General features: G+C 33.8%; 1 protein-coding gene across 1 annotated transcript in view; it reads left to right on the forward strand.

Annotated features, from left to right (window-relative positions):
* Window positions 1-25570, forward strand: part of LOC150103898 (flotillin-1-like) — a 217181-nt gene that overhangs the window by 135740 nt on the left and 55871 nt on the right. The window contains exon 8 of the mRNA XM_090397170.1: window positions 3469-3683. Coding sequence (XP_090253296.1) covers window positions 3469-3683 — 215 coding nt within the window. The remainder of the gene's footprint in view (window positions 1-3468; window positions 3684-25570) is intronic.

Genomic DNA, 25570 nt, shown 5'->3' on the forward strand with positions numbered 1-25570 from the left:
AACTGCAGCCAAATGTGGACATAAATTTATTTTCAGCATACTAATAAATTATATTACACAAAAAAATGCATTATAAATTTTGTACAAATTGCAATGTTTTTTGGCAAAGTTACAAATTTCCACTACATTAAATAGGAATTAATGTACAGTGCTGACAGAAAACTATGTGGATAGACATTTCAGTTTGGAATGAACCGCATTGCAGCTCTCACAACATCATACTATGCTTAGCACTAAGTGATTAAGGGATTCTTGAGGCAAACTAACCTACTCCTCCTTCAGAGAAAGGATAAGGTCTTTTTTGTTTTTCTGAAGGGGAATTTCAAGCACCAGTGCATCTCCCTGTTGTATCCCAAATGTGTTCTATGGGATTGAGATCTGGGGAGTGTGCTGGCCACTCAATTCAATTAATATCCTTGGTCTCCAGAAGTATCTCCATGCTGATGTGGTGTGGATTCTTTGAAAAATGAATTCTTTGCCTACAGCCTCATGGAACAATCAAACATGGCGTTTGAGAACTTCGTTGCAATATCGTTCACTAGTCATAGTCTCTTTTTCCTGCACTTGTAGCTCAGTGCATCCATTAAGCATAATGCCTCCCCACACCATAACATCAGCTTCTATGCCTTTCAAAAACATTCTCATGACGGTAAGCAGTACCACTTTCACACCAGATCAAGTGTTATATAGAATCAGAGGTAAGACTAAAACGACTCTCATCTGTAAAGAGTACATTAGCCCATGGGCTTTTTGTCCAATCTTTGTGGATATAACACCACTGAAAATATGTTGAACGATGATAAAGGGATGCAGACTACAGGTTTGGGCATATAGACATACTTGTTACAGAAGTCTTGCCACAGTTTTTCAAGATATCTGTGTACCTGTGCTTGAATCGAGCTGACCTGTGGTGGTATCAATTATATTTTGCTCTTATAACCAAACACTGTCTTTATGTTCCATAGTAGAGCAAGGGCGACCTCTTAGCAAACGTCTGGAACACATTCCATTGGTTTGAAATGCTGCCCACAGCCTGGGCAGCATTTCAAGTGCAAATCTGTAATTCTGCGGCTTTCCAATAATCATCTATTTCTAGATGATGTCTTTGAGACATTACAAGACATCCAAGTTTGCAACTTTATTCCTTCACAAAAAGAGATTCTTTAAAACACAATTCACTTAATGCAGCCTCCTACCTTTTATCATGTTGAGTGCTACCGTGTGATTTCTTTGCATGCAATTCAAAAATCTGAATTGGTACCCGCTTTCTACTCGAAATTGTCAGTTATACAAATTGCTACAAGCTGATTCGTCTGAATTTGCTGTTGTAATATTCAGAAATCGTGTTTGTCTTTAGGTTTTGGACAAACAACAGTGTACTACTTTGTTACAGTAATAACTTTAAACCCAAGATACTCAAAGTTTCAACCTTTACACACACAGAGAGAGAAAGAGAGAGAGAGAGAATCTGCATTACAATTCTTGCAATATGCCCAAGTATCACTAATTTCGTCAGCCATTAACTGTAGTACTCTGGTATGAGGGCAAAACGCTGCATCAAACCTTTTCATGTTTTTAATATGATAGAGGTGAATTTCAGTCACATTATTCTCTAAAAAATACTGTAAATTAACAACATTAATGGTGGTATAATCAGTGTTTGAAATAAGGGCTCAGGTTATCAAATAATTGCAATCATGTCCTGAAGTAGGGGATTACTGGATGTATAGTCCCGTCTGAAAAAGAGGTAAATTTTGTTTGACATTTTTATGCCATATTCTTAACCACAACTGAATGTCAAAACAGCTGTTAAATCATTAAAAGTAAACCAGGATATAATGATTACTAAGACAGATAAAGGTAGTGCTAGTGTTGTTTTAAACTGGACCAGTTATTTAAATAAAACAAATTTGTCTCTTGACAACAACATTTATCAACTTGCCAAATAGAACCCAACTAATCAGATTAAAAAAAGAAAACTACAGTTGCTTCACAGCCATCAGACGCCATTAAAAAGCTGTTATCATGCTATGCACACATCTTGAGAATTTATATTTTTACTAAAATAAATAAAAAAATAATGTGCTGCTTCAGCTAATAGTTGAAGGTATGAACAACCCTAATCATCACATAGCCAAGAAACTAGTGTCAGCACTCATGGAGTCGGCAGGTCATTCCTTTTATATAAAAACACACACTACATTTTTAAACAAAATTGAGAGTGAGTGCATTTCAAAGATGGCCTCGTGCGTAGAGAAAGTGATGAAAGAATTCAGAAACATACAGCTTTCGGATAATTTGGACACCGATGACATGTCGTTTCTATGGGAACAAGATTGACTTTAAAGCAGGGTTCATTATTAACAGCGGTAAAAACCATTTCAAAGTAGTTTTCCAGTGAAGTGTGTGCATCTAGAAATTAGAAATTGTTTATTTTAGATATTTGATGCACGGTGGTTATCCTGTGTTATGATTTATTAGTCCATTTCATGTATCTGTCTGCACTTTTCACAAATGTTCCAGTCAATGTAATTCTTCTTTTACGGGATAAATTTCTGTCTGATACTGAGGCCCTCTTTTTCTGTGTAATTATGTTCCATATACCTTGAGTGACAAAATAATTTTTACATGAAAGATTCAAAGTTTGGACTAGATATGTTGATGATATTTTCATTATTTGAAATACACACATTATTGATACATCATTGTCATACTAACAATATGACTTTTCGAAGTTATGTTTTTCCCCTTCTTGAAGTGTTAGTTTTTGCTTATATATAGACTATTTAAACCTCAGCAGTAAGACATCATTAATCCTTTTTAATATATAAATAAAAGTGCTTTTGATTAACTACCGGACTGGCCTTGACTGTGTATACTTCAATAATTACATGTATACTTAGTGTCTATTGAAATTAATGTAACCTTTTGGTACTGTAGAAGTAATGTGGATATGAAGCTTATGTTTTGATATATTTTAACTGTGTAGCCATTTAAGGGCTTCACTGGTCTTAAAGCAGTTATGAACTTATTAGATCAGATAGAAAGTCAGTATGCTGCTGTGACTCACCGGAAAGTTAATCTTTTTGTAAGTTACTCCTTAAATATATATTTATCTTGGTCAGTGAAAAACAGAGCCTTAAAAGGCTTTGACTTCATAATAAACCTTATTAAAAGTGAAGATGATATTATTGGTCTTCCACCACTAGGAGACCTGTTCGATATAGGGTGACAATGGCATGAACTTATTTCAAATTATATATTTATCGAAATTAATACTTACTTTGCATATCATGTGTTTTTAGTAGTGCAGCATTAATAAGACAAATATTCAAGTTCCAGCCTTTTTTTCATTACTTATTTGCTTAATTTCCTTTAAAACATGTTAAGAAAAATAATAGTTTTAAATTTTTTTTGATTAAGCTATGTAACATGCAGAATCATACTCTTTTTTTCTTTTTTTTTTAGAAAGCAGAATCTGATCTAGCATATAACCTTCAAGCTGCTAAAACTCGCCAGCGTATCAAGGAAGAACAAATGCAGGTCAAAGTAATAGAAAGGACACAAGAAATTCAAGTTCAGGAACAAGAAATTATGCGTAAAGAGAAAGAGTTAGAAGCTACTGTTAGAAGACCAGCTGAAGCAGAAAAATATAAATTGGAGAAGCTATCTGAAGCTAACAGGTACAGAATATCTATTAATTTTTTAAGTGTCAAATTAACGTCTATTATTCTGTAAATTTGAAGATGAGGATTTACTTTGTTCATAAATGCTCTTCCTAGATTATAAAATTCATTTGTTGTTTTCTAACTGCACCATTCTCATGGCTCAGTGGAAATTAAATATACATGTATATCAATGAAAAGAAATTTCATGCCTAAATTTAACTAAGAGCTAAATAAATAATTAAAAAGTGTTAATGTTAGTGGGAATATCTTGCCTGCTTTTCATTTAAAGAAACATTAGTATTTTGGGAATGACCTCCTCAAAATACAGATGTGAAATCTTATCATAGTTAATTTATTCACTTTCTAAAATAAAGTAGCAGACAGGAATCAGAGCACAGTTTATGGTGGAATTGAACCAAAGAGAAAGCAAGTGACTAGCGACAGTGGGGACTCTGTACTTAGGCTTCTGATGTTCAGTTTGTAGATTAACATTGGGAATTATGTAATAAAGAATATCCAGGTGATTTGCTAATGTTAAAGTGGGGAGGACAATATTAATAAAGATGTAGAGGTCTTTGCAGAATGATTATTTGAATGGACTGACAGTGCATTCAGAGAATGGTGGTTGCTAGTTTATTATTGACAATAAATTATATTCTTGTTTTAATCCTTTACACAAGCATAAGCAAACAGTTTGCTTGTGAAGTCTTCATGACTACTCTTGTCAGATAATTTCTTTTCTTCTTCCTAACACGGGTTTTAGACCAGATGGCCTGTTCCAGTCTCATGCCATCTCTTTCTTGGTCTTCCAATTCTTCTTTTTCCACTTATTTTATATCTGTATAATATTTTCAGTAGTCTGCTGTTATCCATTCGATTTAAAAGTTCTATCCATTTTTGTTTGTACTGTCATGTAGTAATTAATTGGTTTTATATTCAGGGATTGTAAAATTTCTTCATTTGTTTTATGGCCCCACTTGGTATATTTAGCTGTTTTTCTGAGAAATTTCATTTCTGCTGTTAATTCGTTTTTTATCTTTCCTTTTTATGGTCCATGTTTCACTTCTGTATAGTAAAATTGCTTTTGACAAAACATTATATAGTTTGATTCTAGTGTTTTTTGTACTAGGGATGGCTTAAGTATATTATTTATTATGCCATTTACTTTGACAAAGTTTGATATTTTCTAATTTCTTTTCAAGTATAATATACTTTGTAACAAAGCAGAGCTGAAGAGAGATTGCAAGTTGATGAGGGTGCACTACAAGAAATTGATGTGACTAGGGATCTTTATCCTCACTTAAGGGTCAAAGCTAAATAACTGGGAGGAGACCTCCACAAATAGTCTTTGAGGAATATGGAGAACCAAAGCTTCTGACCTAATGTCCAATCCTCACTTATGCATAGTGTGCCCCATTAGTAGGTATCCACTGAATATTGAATAAAGACATTGGTTTTAATGAAATAAACATATTTGTACAACACAATGAAATGTCATGCTGACTGGAGCATTGGCCATTTAATGAGGCCCCCTCCCCCACTGTTTTTTTTGGGGAACCGTGACAAACAATGAAAAGTCTGCTACTAAAAAAAATTAAATTCAGCAGAAATGAAGATAGCACCATAAGTAGGATCACATTATGAAAGAAAGTGGCATTAAACCTGTTATTAAAATCATATGAAAATTAGCTCTTTAATTTATGCAGAAGATATACTCATAAACAAAGCCACTGTAAGTTTCTAGGATTCTTTAACTAAATTTGATAAGTGCTGTAACAAATTTGGAATGAAAATCGGTAATAAAAAAAAGTAGAACTCTGAAAAATAGGCAGGAACATGGGATTTGCAGTGGTGATCCTGTAAAAAAAAAAAGGGGGGGGGTAAAATATTTTATCTGTGTAGGCATAATTTTTAGTGAAATTGCAAATTGCATTATTGAAATAAACAACAGAATAAGCAAAGCTGGCATGATGGGGAGCCATATGAATAAATGTATATGGGATAATAAAGAAATTAGTCAAAATACTAAACTAGCAAAATTCAAGACACTCTTCAAACCAATTTTAACTTGTGAATCTGACAGTTATAAATAGAAATAAAAATCTGTAGTCTAGTCTTTGATCAAAGACTAGACTACAGATATGAGAAGAATTAGAGGGATGAAGAGATGACATCAGTGGCAGAATCACATGGAGATATTAGGAATAAAACAGTGTTGTCAGCATTCAAGAAGATGTAAATAGAGCTAATCAAATGTGGTATGGTCACTTAAAGAGAGGAAAGGTTAGTAAAAACAGGTGTTTGATGCTAAGGTGGCAGTTATTAAAAAAAAGAGAGAGAGAGAGAGAGAGGAAGACAATTTTGGTCTTCCTCTGTATTTTGTGTTCAGAAGTTCCCTGGAAGGCAAATATGATTTCACCTTATTGGAGTGCTGACAAGTGACAGACTATTTTGGTGTAAAATTGTTAATAAGGAATTAGCTTTTACCTTGAAGGTACATCAGTTATTTGATGATGGTGGCTTAATGGATCAGAATTGAAAAACAGAGATAAGGAGATTATTATCCCGCTTTATACGAGGGTGGTCTCTGAAAAGTTCTCGGCCTAACAATGAAAAAACGAATATATAATTTCAAAATTATTTTTATTTTTCAACATAATCTCCCTTAAGACTAGTACATTTGTTCCAGCGATGCTCCAGCACCATTATCCCTTCCCTGTAGTGGTTCTCACTAAGATCTGCAAAATACCCCTCCACAGCTGCAATCACCTCTTGATTTGAAGAAAAATGCTGACCAGCGAGGAAGTGTTTTAGTTTTAGAAAGAGATAGAAGTCAGAGGGAGCCAAATCTGGGGAAGGGTGGATGTTCCAACAATTCATAGTGCAGATCCTTTAATTTTTATTGACTGCTGTTTGGATTCTAGTGTGTAATGGTGAATCCAAGTCTCATCCATAGTAATAAATCGACACACAAAATCAGTTTTATTCTTGTTAAAATGCTTCAAGCACTGTTCAGAGATTTTCATGCAAGTGCGTTTTCGATCTGCTGTGAGCAAGCATGGCACCCATCTTGCGCAAAGCTTTTTCATGTGCAATTCTTCATGCAAAATATACTGCACATTCTTTTGAAATGCCTATAGTCTCAGCAATTTCACGCACTTTGACTTGCTAGTCATCAAATACTATAATGTGCACTTGATCAATAATTTCTGGGTGTTACACTTTTTGGATGTCCTTCATGTAGATCATCTTCAAGGCTGGTACTGCCATGTTTAAACTCAGCAGCCCATTTGTTAATTGTCGAAAACAAAGGAGAAGAGTGCCCATAAACTTTTATGAACTTCGAATGAATTTCTTTTGTCGTTAAACCTTCTTTTACAAAGAATTTTATAACCGCACGATACAAAATTTATCCATTTCAAGGGATACAGGCAACACTTTTGCTTCAGGCAGTTGTATAAAACAAACTACTTTATAGAATGACTTGCAGTTTCACATGGATGCTTATGACAGATGCACCAGCTTAGGAGAAAAAAAAAATCTTGTCGATAGTGTTGCCATCTATGGTCGAGGCTGAGAACTTTTCAGACCACCCTCGTAAGACTATGATATGACATTCTTTAGACTTTTGTACCCAGATTTGGACACCATGATTTCTTAGTGATGTGGAAGCATGGAAGGGATTCAGAGACTACTGACCAAAATGGTGACTGGTTTACGGAGTACTCCTTGAAAGTTTGTGGAGTACAAAGTTGAGTTGATAAATGGAAAAGGGGCGATATGACATCAGACCATAACCTTTTCTCAAGTATACTGGCATAAATGTTACCAAGAACACTCAGTAGATAAATTCTTTTGTAATACTCACATTCAACTTTATTTCTTTTTTAAAAAAGAGAGGAGATATGATAGAAATGTATGTTTATAAAAGGGTTTTATAAAGTAGATATTACAGAAATCTTTCAAGGCAATATGAGAGAACAAGAGATCATCCCTGAAAGTTAAGTGTGTGAGCAAGAGCTATGTCACCAACTGTAAAACTTTTATATCACCATATTTCAGCATTTTTTGTCAAGTATCATCTACTCCAGCTGCTTTCCACATCTCAGGTTTTTGGTGACTTTTTTATATTTCAAATATTCCTGTGTATATATGTATGTATTCATTCCTGTTGGGTGTTTTCTACCATCATATCATCACTGCTTGTTTCATTTAGCAATCTTTCAGAGTAATTACTCCAAACATCTAGAATACATTTTTATCTTCATTTTTCATATCATCTTTATTATTATTATCTTTTATAGTAGTACTCTTTCCTCCATTTCTGAGCTTTTTCAATAGCTTCCAGAATATTTTTCTACTTTCCCAATGTTTATTTTCTATATTCTTACCAAACTCTTCCTGTGACTTCTGTTTAGCTATGAGATTCATTGTTCTTGTGGCACTTGTTATGTAGGCCAGACAGGAAGATTGGGAGAGATCCACACAACCACTACTGTCCATCAAGTACTTTGGCAAGAAACAAAAATATCGTATATTGATCATAACTGTTTAACAAGAAAATTTAAAGAAACCTCGCAAATGCTTAGGATCACTACACAGTGCAACAAAAATCGATGCTTAATTTTACATCATGTATGTCTGCTTTCATCAAAAATTTAACTGCCATGGACTTAGGATATAACATGTGTGATACCACAGAACATAATAGCAACAACTAGCAATGTTCCAACATGCATACAGTAAAGAATTTGCCATTTGTATTCTGGTTTATCAATTATATGTTACAGTGGCGAAGTTATAAAAAACATCTAATATGTGTAATTAATTGTTAATAGACTTTTGTTGTGTGAAACTTTTAGGTATCAGTACCCCTGATGATGTAAGTCATACGACTTACAAAACTTGTTGGGTTTTAATTTCTTATTTTTGTTAAATTCTTTAACTACATAATAAAATGGTCTCAATACTGAAACTTTCCACAGAACTACTAAACCACTGAAACTTACGTTGTGTCAGTTTACCTAGTTTTATGCAGTGTTTTGCTTTCTTATATTTTTCTCCATGTTCTCCCAGAGCATAAGTTGATGTACTTGTCAGGAACTTTCGATACCATATTGTCTACAAGGATAGAAAAATCAGAACTCCATGCTGGACTCAGGATGTTAAAGAGACATTCAAGGAAAAGAAAGTCTCTTTAACATCCTGAGTCCACCATGGAGTTCTGATTTTTCCATCCTTGTAAACAACCTAACTACAAACCTCTTTTGTTGAATCAATGGTTTCATCGAGATTTTCCACTGAATCTCCTAAGTTTGATTTTTGCTTTCAAACTATTTTATTTTTTCCTAAATAATGTTTGTGTATTTGAGTCTACAGTTAACCTCTGAAAGCTACTCAACTTTGATTTCTTTTTAAACTTTCTTATGCACACTTCTTTTCAATACGGTATTCAATTTTATCTTGCTCAAAACTGAATAGTGATCATGTCCAATTTCTAATCATGTTTATGCTTGTGTTCTGTTATAAACCAAAGACTGGCTACAACCCATAGATCTACCATGGCAGGATGACAGCCAATATCAGAATTGCAGAACACAAGAACTACATCAGGTTCCACCTACAGCTACTCAGGACTTGCTGGCTATGCTTTGAACATCACAAGATACACCAGAAGACCACCACTTGACTGCACTGTAGCAAATATAAGTATGAAAGTGCCTCAAATTTAGGAAGTACTCATCCTCTGAACTTAAGACCAACTGCCAAGACTGCAAATTTAGCCCACTAAGGGCATTATCTAGACTTTAGCGCAATCAACCTCATTTATCCATTGTTAGTGTCTGCATGAGCATATCGTATTGTACTGTTTCCTGATGATGGCAATTTGATTTTTCCAAAATACTGGAAATATTAATTAAATTTATTATAATTAATGATTAATCTATATTGAATTTCTTTAAAAATATAGTAATGAATAACATAGTCAATGAGACTTTTCTTACTTCTTGCATCTTCTTTTCATGTGAATTTTTGCATAACTTCATGTTGGAACATGCTGTTAGTAATAATTAGTCCATGCCTGAACAGAAATCTAGCAGACACTTATCATTATTATTAGCTTTGCTCTTCTCTCCAAATCTTCCCAAAATATATCTATGTCTGGTAATCACTTCCGAATCTGCATTTAAATCTACAACAAGACCCAGCTTTTCCTTTTTCATTGTGTCATCTGCCTGTCTAATGCCTCGAAAAATTCCTCGACTTCTTCCTTAGCGGAACATTCTGGGGGGACCATAGGCACAAATAAGTTTCATTGTCCACTTCCCCACTTCAGTATTTGCCCACATCACTCTACTTGATACTGCTTGCCATTTAAGAAAATTATCCTCACATTTAGTGTTGAATACTATGGCTACTCATTTTTTTACCTTATTGTTTGAATATAATATTTTGTAGTTGTGTAGAAAAATGTCATCTGTTTTTGTCTTGTTTCAGTAACACCTATCATGCCAATTCCGTTACTTATCCAATTCTTCTTCTAGTTCCATTTCTTTTCCATTGATATGTCTTATGTTGATAGTGCCAATCTTGAACTCCGCTGTTGAGTTGGAATTTGTTCCACTAGCTTTTTGCTGTTTGTCCTAATTCCCTGACGAAAGCAATAAGGGCTTTGTTTAACCAGGTGGTGCCACAGCTGGCATGAAATTCTATCATGTTGTATCATCATTTTGGATTTTGGTTTAGCCAATAAGAAATTGCCAGCTCATCATTTGTTCAGTATCCAGGTAGATGCTTACTAATTGCGTGCACTAGAAGGTGAGGGTGGGATATTAGATCAGAAGTCCTAGTCGGGTCTCTGTATTCTTTAAAAGGCTGCATGGTTTCCTCTCACTTATCTAGTTTTGACCCTAAAGTACCCCTACCCCCAATTTGGAAATTGGTATGTTACCGTATAGATAGTGCATGTGTTATCTATATAAAAAAAAGTCTAAATTCATTAAAAATGAACATGTGCAGTATACATTTGAAAGGTATGAGAGGTAAATCAAATGTAATAACTATTACTTAATATTTATTGAATGTTACACTATTCTAATCCAAAACATTCTTCATCAGACTCAATATTGAAAGAATATTTCAATTGCATTAAAAATTTCGTTTGGTATTTCTTCAGCTTCATAATCATTGTCACCAGACACCACTGCATTCTCTTGTGCTTTAATGAAACCATTTCTAACACAGTTTTAACTTACAACTTTCTACAATCCATGCAACTGTTATTTTTTATATATATATTCTTTATATTCCCTCCTTTTTTTATATATATATTATATTAACTATTTTGTCTACCGGCTGTGCCTTTGTTAATAATTATACTATATACTTATGAGGTGATTTATTATATAAAATTCTTTTACTAACAATTATTTTTATTTTGACTCCGAGTGACCCTATATGTTATTGTATTGCACAAAAGTTCACTCCGATTGGTGCAATGACTTTAACTATCTCTTTCAGAATCCAACTAATCATCGACTCAATACCAAGTACAAAATAAACACATTTAATAAAACTAAAACAATATATATATACACTTCTAGCAATAATACATAACTATAACTACAGATTATATGGATCCAAGACCTTATTAAAAAATATAAACTTACTCTTAAGACTAAACACTTTTTCCTTCACAATCACAAAAAAAAATGTTCATAGTCTTTTTCTCTTTCTGTTAAGGCTCTTTTCCAGAAGTTGTACAGCTCTGTACTTCATTTTCAGGATCCTTTTCATCAATCAATATAACACATAAAAGTCTTCTTGACTAAATCTTGTTCCTTTTAGTAGCAATACTCATCAGATCAGGCATCCTTAATACCTAAAAATCTTCTTAATCAATGTATTTTCTAAACATTCACTTTCAGGCATCCTTAATACTTATAGAACTTCCTTATCAATATTTTCTCTAAGAAAAACATTCACTTTAGAATACAAGCTACAAGTTCTCCTTTCATTCACAATATTAAATGACAGTCTTAACTTTTTCCACTTTAAAAACTTACAGTTTCAAGATTTCCTTTTATTCATTACTTATTCCTCCTTGACCTATTATTTCCACTATTCCTTTTTCGGAATACACTATAAAATTTCTTCCGACTGCCACACACAAAAAAAAATCAAGTTCCTTCCAACTTGAATATTTACCGGCCAGTGTTCTAAAAACTTCCGAATGCTTTCCTTGTCAGCTGTCAATCACACATCAAATCCTCTCCGGGAGCATGCGCACTCCACAAAAGTCAGAAACTACGCACTGCAATAAAAATGGCTGACTCACTGTATCCATTAGCGCTAAGAGAAAGTCTTTCACAAAACACAAAATTCAACATTTTTAAGCCACAACAAACTTTCTTATAAGTAACACAAATATTCAGTTTAGTAAGTATATCAATTTTTTTTTACTTCTTTACATGTTACTTCTAATATAACATTTTCATAACGAGCACATCACAAGTGCAGACACTGCGTGTATGAAAACAAAACTAACAAGCATAATTAATACGTAAAAATATTCAGAATTTTTAATATGACTTATTTTTACATCAGTTTCATTTTTCTGTGAAAAAAATTTTTTTTTTTTTTTAATTTTTTTTTTTATTTAACCTATAACTAAACAGACTTTTAATGTTTATTTCTAGATCTTAAAATATAACGTGATTCTTGCTGATCATTATGTATACCTTCTGAATCACTAGTTTCAGAATCATCTGATGCTAGAGATAATTCTGAATTTTCTTCTTCCAAATTAGTATACTTACAAATTTCATTTTTATACCTTTCAAATATTTCATTTAAACTACTTGAATTATGTCCTAAATCTACAGAATCTTCACTATCAGAATCAATTTCTACAGGTTTTTGAGATTCTACAAGTTTCTGGGATTCCTTATCCTTACTAACTAAATTTGAGGTATCTTTAACTTCCCTTTTCTTATTTAATCCTATATTTATCAACCTATGAAATTCTGCTATACTTTCATCAATGTTAGAGTTAATTTGATTATCATCATTCCTACATTGTACATCATCTGAAACATGTGTCTTGGGAATTCTAAATTTTCTTGCATTATGGTTCATTTTACCAAAATTTAATTTTTTCTTTCGCTGCATATTTGAATTATGAGTATTAAATCTATTCCCTTTCCTATCATTTAATCTTGAATAAGATTCACAATTAGTATTAGGAAAACTACATTCATCCTTCAATATTTTATTCATATTGTCACCTAAAGTAACTAAATTTTTATTTCCCAAAAAGTACCTTTTTAATCTATTAGAATGTACATTTAAAATTTTACTAGGATTATTGACATCTTGAATCCTAAAATTCACAGGAGAAAAATTGTCTAAAATTCTAAATGGACCTAAGGCTTTCCTTCCTAATTTCCCAACTCTTTTAATACTAGATTTATCATCTAACAATACTAAATCACCTGGTACAAATGACTTATACTTTCTAAAACGATTTATATACTGTCTAGTTTTCTGAGCACTTAATTTACTTATTTCACCTACTAGTCTATGAGTAGTGGAAAACTTATCTACTACTAATTCTAAATATTCATTTATGTCACTGTATCCTGTATTAGGAATAACTGAAACAAGTTCATTAGGAAAAATTGGATCAAAACCATATAAAGCAAAAGATGGTTTTTCCTTGATAGCAGAATGAAAAGCAGATCTACATGCAAATAATGTTTGAGAAATATGTGTATCCCAATCATTCGTTTTAGTGTTTGCCAAATTTGAAAGTATTTGCTTTATGTTTCTATTCAGTCTTTCACACATACCAAAGTTCCTTTAGAAAATGGCAATGAGACATTGCCGAAATATCGGAAATATCTATTAAAGTATTATTTAATTTATATTCGGATCTACGTTGTTTTAATTCCCTAAGTTATTTAGAAATGCATAACCAACGTATAAGCCTATCTACGAGAATCAATACCATTACACTGCGGATGATAAGGTGTTGTAAAAATCTTCTTAACATTAAGTAATTTACATAACTGTAACAATAGTTCAGATGTGAAATTTGCTCCTTGATCTGAAAGTAAGGTCTGAGGAGTTCCATATCTACAAACTATCATATTCAAAAACTTTCTTGCAATAGTTTTTGCAGATTGGTCTTTCATTGATACTGCTTCAGGAAATCTAGTTAGCATGTCTATGATTACTAGAATATACCTATTTCCTTTTTTAGTAATTGGTAGTGGACCTACTACATCAATAGCAACAGCTTGAAATGGTCTAGTTGGAATTGGAAATGGTTGTAAAGGAGCTTTTCCTCTAAAAGGGGATCTTATTTGGCACTTATGGCATGACTTGACATACATGAGTATATCACTCTTCATACCTTTCCAGATGTAACGATCCTTTATTCTTTCCAAAGTTCTAGAAAACCCTTGGTGTCCTGCTAAGTCAGAATCATGGAAAGTATACATAATCCAAGGAATCATTTCAGTTGGTGCCAATATTTTCACCTTCAACTTTCCATCTTCCATTTGTCTAGATAAGAGTAACCCATCTTTATCTAAATGCAAGTTTTCCAGATTCAAAAATGTATCTAGCTGAGTCTCACCTTTCAATACTGCTTCATAAATAGTTTTTAGTATGGGATCATCCTTCTGAGCTTAGACAATCTTATCCTTTTCCCAAATTTGTGAACTAGGATCCTTATTCTTTAGAGTTTCAATATTAAATACTTGATCATTATCATTAGTATCTAGAAAAACTTCAGAAGACTGCTGTAATTTTCCACTGTCACCTGATTTCCTGTCCAAACAGCATTCTATTCCACACAATGATACTGTATTATCAACAAAATTACACACAAACCCATGACGTTTCAGAAAATCAATTCCAAATATTATTTGTACATTTGGATTTGAAGATTCTGGAAGAACAATTAATAGATGAGAAACTTTCAATGGAAAACAAGGAATTGAAATAAAGACATTAATTTGCTTATAAGCTGAAATTTCAGATTCAAATATTCCTTTTAATTTAATTGGATTGCTTAAAACTGAAATATCATTTGGAATTAGAGATTTAATTTTGTTAAATAAGCTATAACAAACGAGTGAAATATGTGCATCTGTGTCAAGTAAGATTTCACAAGGTACATCTTCAATAAATCCTTGTAAAACTGTCAAAGGATTACTTTCATGAGCATAAGGAGCTAATGCTACATCAAACTTTCTTTTATGGTTATAGCTGTCTTTGGCTTTACCCATGTTTAGTGAATAGTTTGACATTTCTGTCCTTGCCAGCATGATATTGGAATAATAATTAATTCCAGATTTACTTTTATTCTCTGATTTCTTATTTTGAAAACAAGATCTATCTCTAACATAACAATCTTTAGCAAAATGACCCTGTTTATTACATCTAAAACATTTTGGAATGTATCTTCTATGAGATGCCTTATTCCTGTTAATGCCATCAGATTTACAAGAAAAGGATTGATTATCTGTAAGATTTTTGGATAATGTTAAATCCGACATCATCTTAAACAGAAGTTCCTGTCCTTGTACTATGGGTCTCTGTTGTCTTTCTGTTTCTTCACTCATAAATGTTTTCAGTTCCTCATATTTTTCCAAATTATGTAATTTTACCCTGGAATCAGATTCTGGAATATCTTTAGTAAAATTCACAGAACTTTCCTTAGACTTTTTCCTTTTATTTGCAACTTTACTTTTTTGAAGCTTTTCTTCTCTCATTTTATCTGTACCCACAATGCTAGGAGAATGAGTTTGATTATACTGAAAAGAATTTACTTGCTTATTGCTTGAGGAATGAAAAATATCTCTTAATCTTTCTTCCTTTTCTTTAACAAGCTCAAAACATTGTTCAAGATTTCTAACTTTTTTCTTATATGCTGTTTCTTTTAAATTATCCTTAAGGCCAAGCCTAAATTGATTAAAGAGCAACCATTCTAAAGAGAATTTCTCTTCAGATGAAATATTAAATCCATGAGCAATGCTCCACAATCTATGATAATATTCAGAAACAGATTCCTTATTACCTTGGATACACTGTTGAATCTTCCAAATGTTAGGCCCTAATTCTCTTACATTTGAAAATTCTGATATTAGCAAACTTTTAAAGGTTGCATAATTGTCAGTATCTCTTAGTAAAGGAGATGTGTTTAAGAATGTTTTTGCTTTTCCCAACAATTTATTACGAAGTATATTTAACAAGTGAAAATCTGACCAATTTCCTAAATCTTTAATTTTTTCTGCATACCTAAAAAATGTTTCTATGCTTTCACTACTATCACCTGAGAAAGAAGGTATTACTAAGGTTGGATTTATTAACCTAAAAATTTCTTCATCATTAACTGAAGGAACTTTACTACTAATATTACTATTTTCTGTAGCCATTTTTTTTTTATTTGAGTCAAGATTTGCCCTTTGGATTCTAAAATAGTTTTGTCATAACCAATCATCTCGTCGACTGCACCATTGTTATTTTTTTTATTTGTATTTTATATTTTATATCTTTATATGACGTTCTTTTCATCTGCCTTGTTTTGTTATATTCATGGATGCCATTCGTCATTGAGGCTTCCCACTTAGCCCGTAAATTGTCTTTGAATTGTGTATTTACTGCAAGATTGAAAAATACCATTTTTCTCTTTTGCACACACGTGCATTTAAAGAACTCCTCTGTCTGTACTTCCTAACTCTACCGGTAGTTGCCACATGCACATTATCTATACAGCAAAAGAAGTGATGAAAATGTTGGGGGGTGCGCGTTATCTATCGAAAAATACGGTAATTATAATTTGCCACATGCTGGCCAGCTAAAGTGGCAGATGTTCTAGGACTGTTTTATTTGAGGAAGAAGCCTGACTGGCTTTGTCTGAAACCAAGTGATGTAGCCTTGCCTGAAGATGAGGCTAAAATTCTGGTCTCTTTTCTACCCACTCAGTCAGAAAAGTGTGTTTGCAATGAAAGGAAAGTCATGCTTTTTTTTTTTTAAATAAATCTTATAAATGAAAGAATAAAGTTTAGAATATTAGGGTGGGATAAGGATGAATAATTTGTAGAAACTGTGTGGAGACAAAAGGTAACTTTTTTCAAGTCACTTTATGTCCCATTAAGTTTCACAGATGTGAAAACCATTTGCCTCCAATTTTACAAACATTTGTTAAATTTATCTGTAAAGAGACTGTGTCCATTTGTTTATCTCTTTAAAAGATTTAACACTGAGTGTTAAGTAAATACACAAAAGTTCGATCCAATTGGTTGGTGCAATGACTTTTAACTCTATTCATTTTAGAATGTAGGAAAAGTTGTTTGACTCAAGACCAAACAAAATTTTTTTTTTTTTTAATGAAACTAAATAAAACTATATATTCAGTAAATATAATTACAATTTATTTATTTAATTATATTTACTTAATTAAATGCACTACAAAACAATTTGTATTCGGCCTTCAAAATATAAATTATACTTTAGAATTTCCTTTATTTTTAGTGGATAAATTCATCCTCTCACTGACTAGGAGATTGCTAATTAATACTTAAGGAATTGACAGCGTACACTAGAAATATAAATTACCGTATATTATCACGTATAATGCAATCCACTTATAATGTGAACTAGAAATTTTTTTTGAAAACTAGCCCTAAAATGCCATGTCCACGTATAATGCGATCTGTTAATCTTGTTCCATAACATTATAAATAATACAATACGAATTAACGAAAGAAATATTTATTTTAAAACAAAATGTCAAAATCCTTTAAAATCTTCATCTTTTTTGAGTCATCAAACATTTCATTTATAAATTCATCTGTAGGGATTGCATCATCAGTGTAGCAATTGTCATCGTCTTCATGCTCTCCATTTTGTTGTGCGTCATCCTCACTTTCGTATATGATGTGATCTTCGGATCCATCCATTGAATTACTTATTCCACATTTAAGAAATGAGCGTTGAATCATTTCAGATGGTATCAAATCCCATGCTTCTTTAACCCAGCTGGACTAGGGTGATCTCAGGCTTCTGAAAATTCTCACCCTTTGTCATCTTCACCAAACCAGATGACATCCATTCTCTCCATTTTTTACGTAAGTGATCTTTAAATGGCTTATTCAAGCTGATATCAAGCGGCTGCAAAACGGAAGTTAGACCACCTGGTATGACTGCTAGGTCTGTACATAGCTCATGTGCTTTCTCTTTGCTTGCCTCTGTTAAATGCGCCCGGAACATATCCCAGACTAGCATGCTTTGTTGACATAACAAGCTACCTGGACATATGTTCCATACTTGATCCGGCCACAATTGTACACCCTCTTCATCCATCCAACCTTTCTGATTGGTGCGAACAATTACACCTGGTGGAAATTTCATATGCAATTTTTGTTCGGTGTTGTAATGTTAATGCTTTGCGTTCCATAAATCTGTTGCACTACCCAAGCAAAGCAAGAAAAGATGAAATACCTGGTGTGTCCTTGAATTTACCATTCTTGAGTTGTAGAGCTCGAAAACGAATGGCATGTCTTGTTACTATAGTGCCATCTTGTCATTGGTTCAAAATCCATTCATTTAGCTCTTCTTCGAGTTCTGGAAAGGATGCTAGATCTCCACGATGGGCACGTTTCGTTTTGGGGATTTTTTCAAGACTGTCTTTTTGCTTACGCCAAAGTCAAATATTACTCTCTGCTACACCAAATTCTCTCATACCAACACTGTTATTATGTTCTTCTGCAAACTGCATGATACTCAATTTAAATCCTGCTTCAAAAAATGAATGTTTACATTTCTGTTGGCTCATTTTCAGGCTAGGTTTGTTTAATGAATAATATTTAAAATGAACTGTGGTTAAACCGATATCCCTAACTCTGTGCTCTATCTATCTCACTGCTCTATCATTCGGCGACAGAGTGCGCATTGTATCTGCGCATAAAGCCAGTAATGTAAGTAGCTTTATGCACAGATACGATGCGTGCTCGGTTGCCGAATGCGAGTGGGTCAAATAGATTTGGTTTCATTGGCATTAGGTAGCATATATTGTGTGTGCAAGTCTAATAAGATGTTATTATTTTCAGGATCCGCATATAATGCGAACCCCTAACTTTAAGTAGTATTTTTTTACCATAAATTTTTCGCATTATACGCGATGATATACGGTAAATCAACTTTAATATATACTTTCCGATATTTCGGCAACATCGCGTTTGCCATCTTCATGGAAACTTAAGATAAAGACATGTGCACGCAAGTGCTACATAACAGCAAACGAGAACCGAAGTGAGGAAGCTACCGTTTTCCTTAAATCCTGATGGTGCCCCCTGGCGGGCTATATTAGGTGTTCTTGGCCTTTGGGCTGAAGTTCTTCTGATGTATGTTTCCCAAATTTGGGGCAGTCTCGTGCATCCAAATTTGTTGAGGTTTGGCATGTTCCTAAGGGCTGAGGCTGATTCCATGAATAGTCTTTCATATTTGAACTTGTTGCGGTGTATTACTGTGGCTTTCTTCCACCTTATTCTGTGGCGAGTATCCAGAGCATGGTCTGCAAGCCCAGAGTGGCTGTACTGGTGAAATTGGATGTAGTCCTTGTGTTCTGAGATTCTGATATTTGCTGTCCTGCCTGTTTGGACAAAGTAGGATAATTTACAGCTGCAAGGGACCTGATATACACCAGGTTTAGTGGAAGTGGTTGGTCTTTAGTGGAGCAGATAAGGGATGCCAATTTTCTATATGGTCTGTAACAAGTGGTCAAATCATTTTTATTAGGATCTTGTTGATTTTTTCCAAGGTGCCTATATATGTAGGGAACGGTGATGGATTTAGAGTAATCTTTTTTGTGAAGGGGTGCAAGTTAAGGGGGGGGGGGGTAGCCATTGACTGAGAAAGTGTTAAGGATGTGATTTAGTTCAGTGGTTAGGGCTTGGTCATTTCAACAGATTAGTTTAGCCCTGTTGAATAGTGGCTTAATAACTCCATATTGTTGTGAGTGTGACGTGGGGAATTGTTGGTGAATGTATCTGCCTCTATGGGTGGGTTTTCTAAAAACTGAGAAAACCACGGTACCATCAGGTTGGCAGGTGACTAGTGTGTCTAGGAAGTGGAGGCTATTGTTTTCCTCTTTTTCCAGGGTGAACTTGATTCTAGGGTGTTGGTTGTTTAAGTGTGTGTTAGGAGGAAGAGGAGTGTATCCAGGCCATGTGGCCAAATAGCGAACACATCATCAACGTAGCGAAACCATATGGTAGGTTTTTGTGGGGGCAGAGTTTAAGGCTTTCTCTTCAAAAGTCTCCATAAAGAAGTTGGCCGAGAGTGGGGAAAGTGGTGAACCCATGGCTGTCCATCTATCTGTTTGTAGAATTTTTCCTGCTAAACAAAATAGCCTGAGCTCATTGTGAACTGAAATAGGGCTGATATATCGGGAGGAAATTTAGCTTGGATTAGCTCTAAGGTTTCTTTGAGGGGGATATTTGTGAATAAGGAGGAGACATCAAAACTGACCATTATGTCATTATGTTGGAGTGTAAGGTTTTCTATACTGGCTTTGAAGTGAGCTGAGTCTTTTGTGTGTGGTGGTGTGTTACCAGTATAGTGCGAGAGTGTTTTCGCTATATATTTAGCTAAAAATTCTACAAACAGATAGAGGGGACAGCCATGGGTTCACCCTTGGTCAACTTCTTTATGGAGACTTGAAGAGAAAGCCTTAAATTCTGCCCCACAAAAACCTACCATATGGCTTCGCTACGTTGATGATGTGTTTGCTATTTGGCCACATGGCCTGGATACACTCCTCTCCTTCCTAACACATTTAAACAACACCTTAGAATCAAGTTCACCCTGGAAAAAGAGGAAAACAATAGCCTCCACTTCCTAGACACACTAGTCACCTGCCAACCTGATGGTACCTTGGTTTTCTCAGTTTTTAGAAAACCCACGCATACGGGCAGATACATTCACCAACAATCCACCTCCCCCTCACAACAATATGGAGTTATTAAGACACTATTCAACAGGGCTAAACTAATCTGTTCTAATCTGTACAGCCACTCTGGGCTTGCAGACCATGCTCTGGATACTCGCCACAGAATAAGGTGGAAGAAAGCCACAGTAATACACCGCAGCAAGTTCAAATATGAAAGACTATTCATGGAATCAGCCTCAGCCCTTAGGAACATGCCAAACCTCAACAAATTTGGATGCACGATACTGCCCCAAAGGCCAAGAACACCTAATATAGCCTGCCAGGGGGCACCATCAGGACTTGAGGAAAACAGTAGCTTCCTCACTTCGTTTCTCATTTGCTGTTATGTAGTGCTTGCATGCACGTGCCTTTATCTTAAGTTTCCATGAAGATGGCAACGTGATGTTGCCAAAATATTGGAAATATATATTAAAGTTGATTTAATATATATTTCTAGTGTACACTGTCAATTCTTTAAGTATTAATTATCATGTTTAACCAGCGTATAAGCCTTTCTACATGAATTACTTGTGGAATCATCCTTGGAGATTGGGTATATACAATTCATAGCAGTATAAGCTAACAGTGACCTAAGTGACTGAGTGTAATGTGATAACTCTTGCCACTACAAGTATGTATGGGTGGCAGTTTCCATAATCTGTGCACAATAGTATCTGGTGTATAGGTTCAACAAAAACATCCAGTCAAGAACAGTCTTGTATACTGCTAGAAACAACCTGTTGTTGCAAGAGGATGTAGTATTGTGTGCTAATCAAGCACACTATGAAATGCTATTGCAATATGGTTTGAGAAAAAGATCTGGAATGTCAAGCACAGTTCAGAGTAGTGCATCCAACAGTGATACATGGACTGGTAATCATGTCGAAGGAAGAATAGTCCAAAATACTTGGCTCGTCACAAACGGTGGATGTATGCCTCAAAGGATGGAAATTGTATTAAAAGCCTTTAACACATTCTTCCATGTTTTTGAGATGTGTAGTTGAGGTTTCTCTTTTCCACAAAGAGGAGTGTTCATCTAGTTCATGTTCAGATATTTCTTAATAGAATCCTGGGAACCCCGTTGATCTTGGTGTCTTGTTTAAATATAAGTTCAAACATATTGCTTTTCATTTTTATTATTTTATTATATATTTGCAATTTAGTTTGTAGTATCACAAGTGTATTTATTAACTGGATAGTGGCGAGCCCCTGAATGAAACAAGATATTGATTGCCCTGTCATTCTCATTCAGAATAGTTAAAAAAGCAATTGTATGAAATGAAAAAAAAAAAAAAACATAGAAAAATATTGAAATAGACTGAGATCATTCAGAATTCTTAAGCTATTTAAAAAAAAAAAAAAATAAATAAAATAGTATTGAGCACAATTCATTGTTTATCACTGTTAACAGTTGCCTGTTGCTTTTATATGGCGCACACACACACATATAGGGAGATATCTAGATTTCCATAGCCTTTGGTTATAAATGGCATAGCTTTGTTCTAGTAATGATGATTCTTTTGCTTAGTTTAAAATTAGTTGCGATTTTCTGCATGTATGTATACAACATTATTCTGACACTATGTTTTATCCATATTTTTTCAAAGAACAAGCTTGTCATGTGGATATCATCAGTACCCAACATTCCTGTTGAATGCCAATTTACATTGAATGTTAATTTACACAATCATTTAGATTGTGTAAATTAACTTTTGCAAATTTAATTGTTCGTTCTATTTTTTTTTTTTTTAGAAGTTATAAATTTAAGTCCCACTGACAGTACAATGAACTTCTAACTGCAAATTAATCAGTACTAGTGAGCATCAATAATCAAAAATACCAGAATACAACAAACAATAGCACGTTTAGATAGAACGACTTGAAAAATACAACGTTTTTGTGTCAATTATGTATTGCATTTTTTGCCTGTAATTCTCAGTTTTTTTGTAACTTCAATTTTTATTACTGTGTTCTGCCTTTAGTGGATACCTGAAGAAGGCTGTGAAAGGCTGAAACTAGTTGTATCATTAAAATTTAATATTTTATCTCTGTTTAAAGTCATTTAAAATTTATTCTCTAAAATGTATCATTACAATCAAGAATACATCTATAGCCTAAATGACAAGGCATCTCTTACTGACATCAAAAGAAGTTATAAAAAAAAACATTGAAGAAAATAGGACTGAGAATCAATAGGTTGGTTTTCCTAAAACATTGTAAATTCAATCAAGTTTTTCCTAATTTCATTTCGCTTCAAGAAACAATTACAACAGAATGTGCTAAAAGAATTTATCGTAAAGCAAAGATCTTCTCAGTGAAAGAATCTCAGATACAAAACGTTGTCTTGCCCATTTGTTCAACGTAAAAAGGTCTCTAACTCAAAAACTTGTAGAGGTTATGAATAATGATAATTTTCATGTTTTATCTTTAACAGTGAAGCGTAAGCTACACAGATACAAATAAGAATAAGCTTAATCTTATCAAGGAGTTTGATACTCTTAAGAGAGTACAAAACACATCTTTTCCTACCAAAGCCTATATTAATCCTGACAAAGTTGTAGTAAACAATTCGTCACATGTTTTAACAGTTGCTGAAAAAGATATTCTAAGCAAAGGTCTAAATTTCATTCCCTCACCTAAGTTTATTCCAAAAGGATCTCTACTTACTAAAATAGAAAAAGCCAGTTCACTTATTCCTAATCATTTGGCAAAACTTCTCCATATTGAATCCATCTTCATTATCAATAATGCTAAACATCCAAGAGATAATCTTTCTCCTGCAGGAAGACAGGCCTTGAAGAATCTTAAAAAGAACAAAAACATCATTATTTTACCTGCTGATAAAGGCAATGCCACAGTCGTCCTCAATTCTGAAGATTATCACAATAAAATACTTCAATTGCTTGAAGACAACATTACATATTCAATTCTTCAGGATGATCCAACAAGGGAACTACAAAACCGCACAAACAATCTGTTAAAGACTACATTTGAACTTCCTCACAATATACGCCTTTCTTTACGTTCTCTTCACCCTCTTATTCCATGCATTTATGGAGTTCTGAAGATATACAAAGAAAACACCCCTCTTCACTTAATTGTGGAAGGAATTGATGGTCCTACTTATAAGCTTTCGAAACATCTTGCAGAATACCTCAAGTGTTTCTCCAATAAATCTTCATCGTTCATCAAAAACACCACAGACTTCGTTTCTCATATCAAAAATATTTCAATCAGTGAAAATGATATCATAGCAAGTTTTGACATTATCTCATTATTTACTAACATCCCTACTGAGAAGGTATTAACATTACTTAAGGACAAATTGTCTAAAAAGATATTTGCTTTACTAAAGCATTGTATTCAATCTGGCTACTTCAGATATAGTGACTCCATTTACAAACAAAATCAAGGCCTAGCAATGGGCAACCCTTTATCCCCAGTTCTACCAAACATTTTCCTGGAAGATTTTGAAACAAAAGCCATATCGTCCTTCTCATTTAAGCCGAAACTTTGGAGATGTTATGTCGACAACATTTTCATTATATGGAGTCACGGACACACATCTCTCGTGGATTTTCTTCAACATCTTAACAACCAGCATCCTAATATTAAATTCACTGCTGAACTAGAACGAAATAACTGCCTTCCTTTCCTGGATGTAATTCTTACATGATGCTCTGATAGATTTAAAATCTCTGTATACCGAAAACCAACTCATACTGACAGATATCTGCACTGTCAATCTCATCACTTTCCACCACAAAAGCTCGGAACTATTTCTACCTTAGGACACAGAGCACGATCTCTTTTAAATGAACCAGATGAACTCCAAAAAGAAATTGAACAACTTTCTCTTATCCTTAAACAAAATGGATATTCTGAAAAAACAATTAAGAAATTTCTTCTGGATCCTCCTAGGCAGCGTAATACAGAAATTATTGATTTTAAAGTTTGAAGTTAAGACCAGTAGCATCTCAATACCTTACATTAGTTCAGTCTCCAATAAATTGGCTGAAGTCCTTAAAAAATACAACATCAGGACGTTTTTCACTACACTCCCTAAAGTCCTTTCTCTTATAAGCCATCCGAAGCCTATTCATCATAACCTGAAATATCCAGGTGTTTACAAGTTATGGTGCGACTGTAATATTCCTTATTTTGGACAGACTAAACAAATCTGTTGAACTGCATATTGAGGAGCATAAGAGAGACATCTCCTATAAAAGATCACATGCATCTGTGCTATCCAGTCATGTTCTTTTCTCTAATAACCCTCATGACGATCTACAGAGTCACTCAGTTTGCTGGGATAAATCCGAAAACATTTTTCGCTGTAATGATGAGTTTGAAAGAAAAATCGTGGAGTCCAGAGAAATCCTCCTTAATCCTGAACATTTGAACAGCAATTTGAGTTATAACATCCCTGATAGCCATACCGCAGTTGTTCAATACTGGTGCTCACGAGAACCTGCAAGCACGCATACAAAAGAATAGCACGTTAGATAGAACGACTTGAAAAATATGTCAATTATATATTGCATTTTTTGCATATAATTCTCAGTTTTTTGTAACTTTTAAAAAATTTTTTTAAACAGTTTTACCGGTTGAAACTTTTAATACCGTAATGCGCATATCTTTGAGTTCTTACTTAAAGGTCTTTAATGATTCTCGTGACAAGCTAAAACGCAAATTTTAATCACTGGTTAGCATACCTAGATCCAGTAATACTATTGATATAAAGTAGTTATAAATGTTTCCAGATGTCCACTAACAGACTGTGAACGTTTTGTTTTATCAAAAGGACATGATTTCACTGTTACGCCGAATAAGGTGCCACTTATGGATTTTTTTCATAACATAGACAGGGGTATTCAATCCTTATCCCAAAAAACAGCCA

This window comes from Typopeltis vanoorti, chromosome 8, assembly GCF_054136105.1.
Source record: "Typopeltis vanoorti isolate ZY-2024b chromosome 8, IOZ_Tvanoo_1.0, whole genome shotgun sequence".
In the NCBI taxonomy this organism is placed as follows: Eukaryota; Metazoa; Arthropoda; class Arachnida; order Uropygi; family Thelyphonidae; genus Typopeltis; species Typopeltis vanoorti.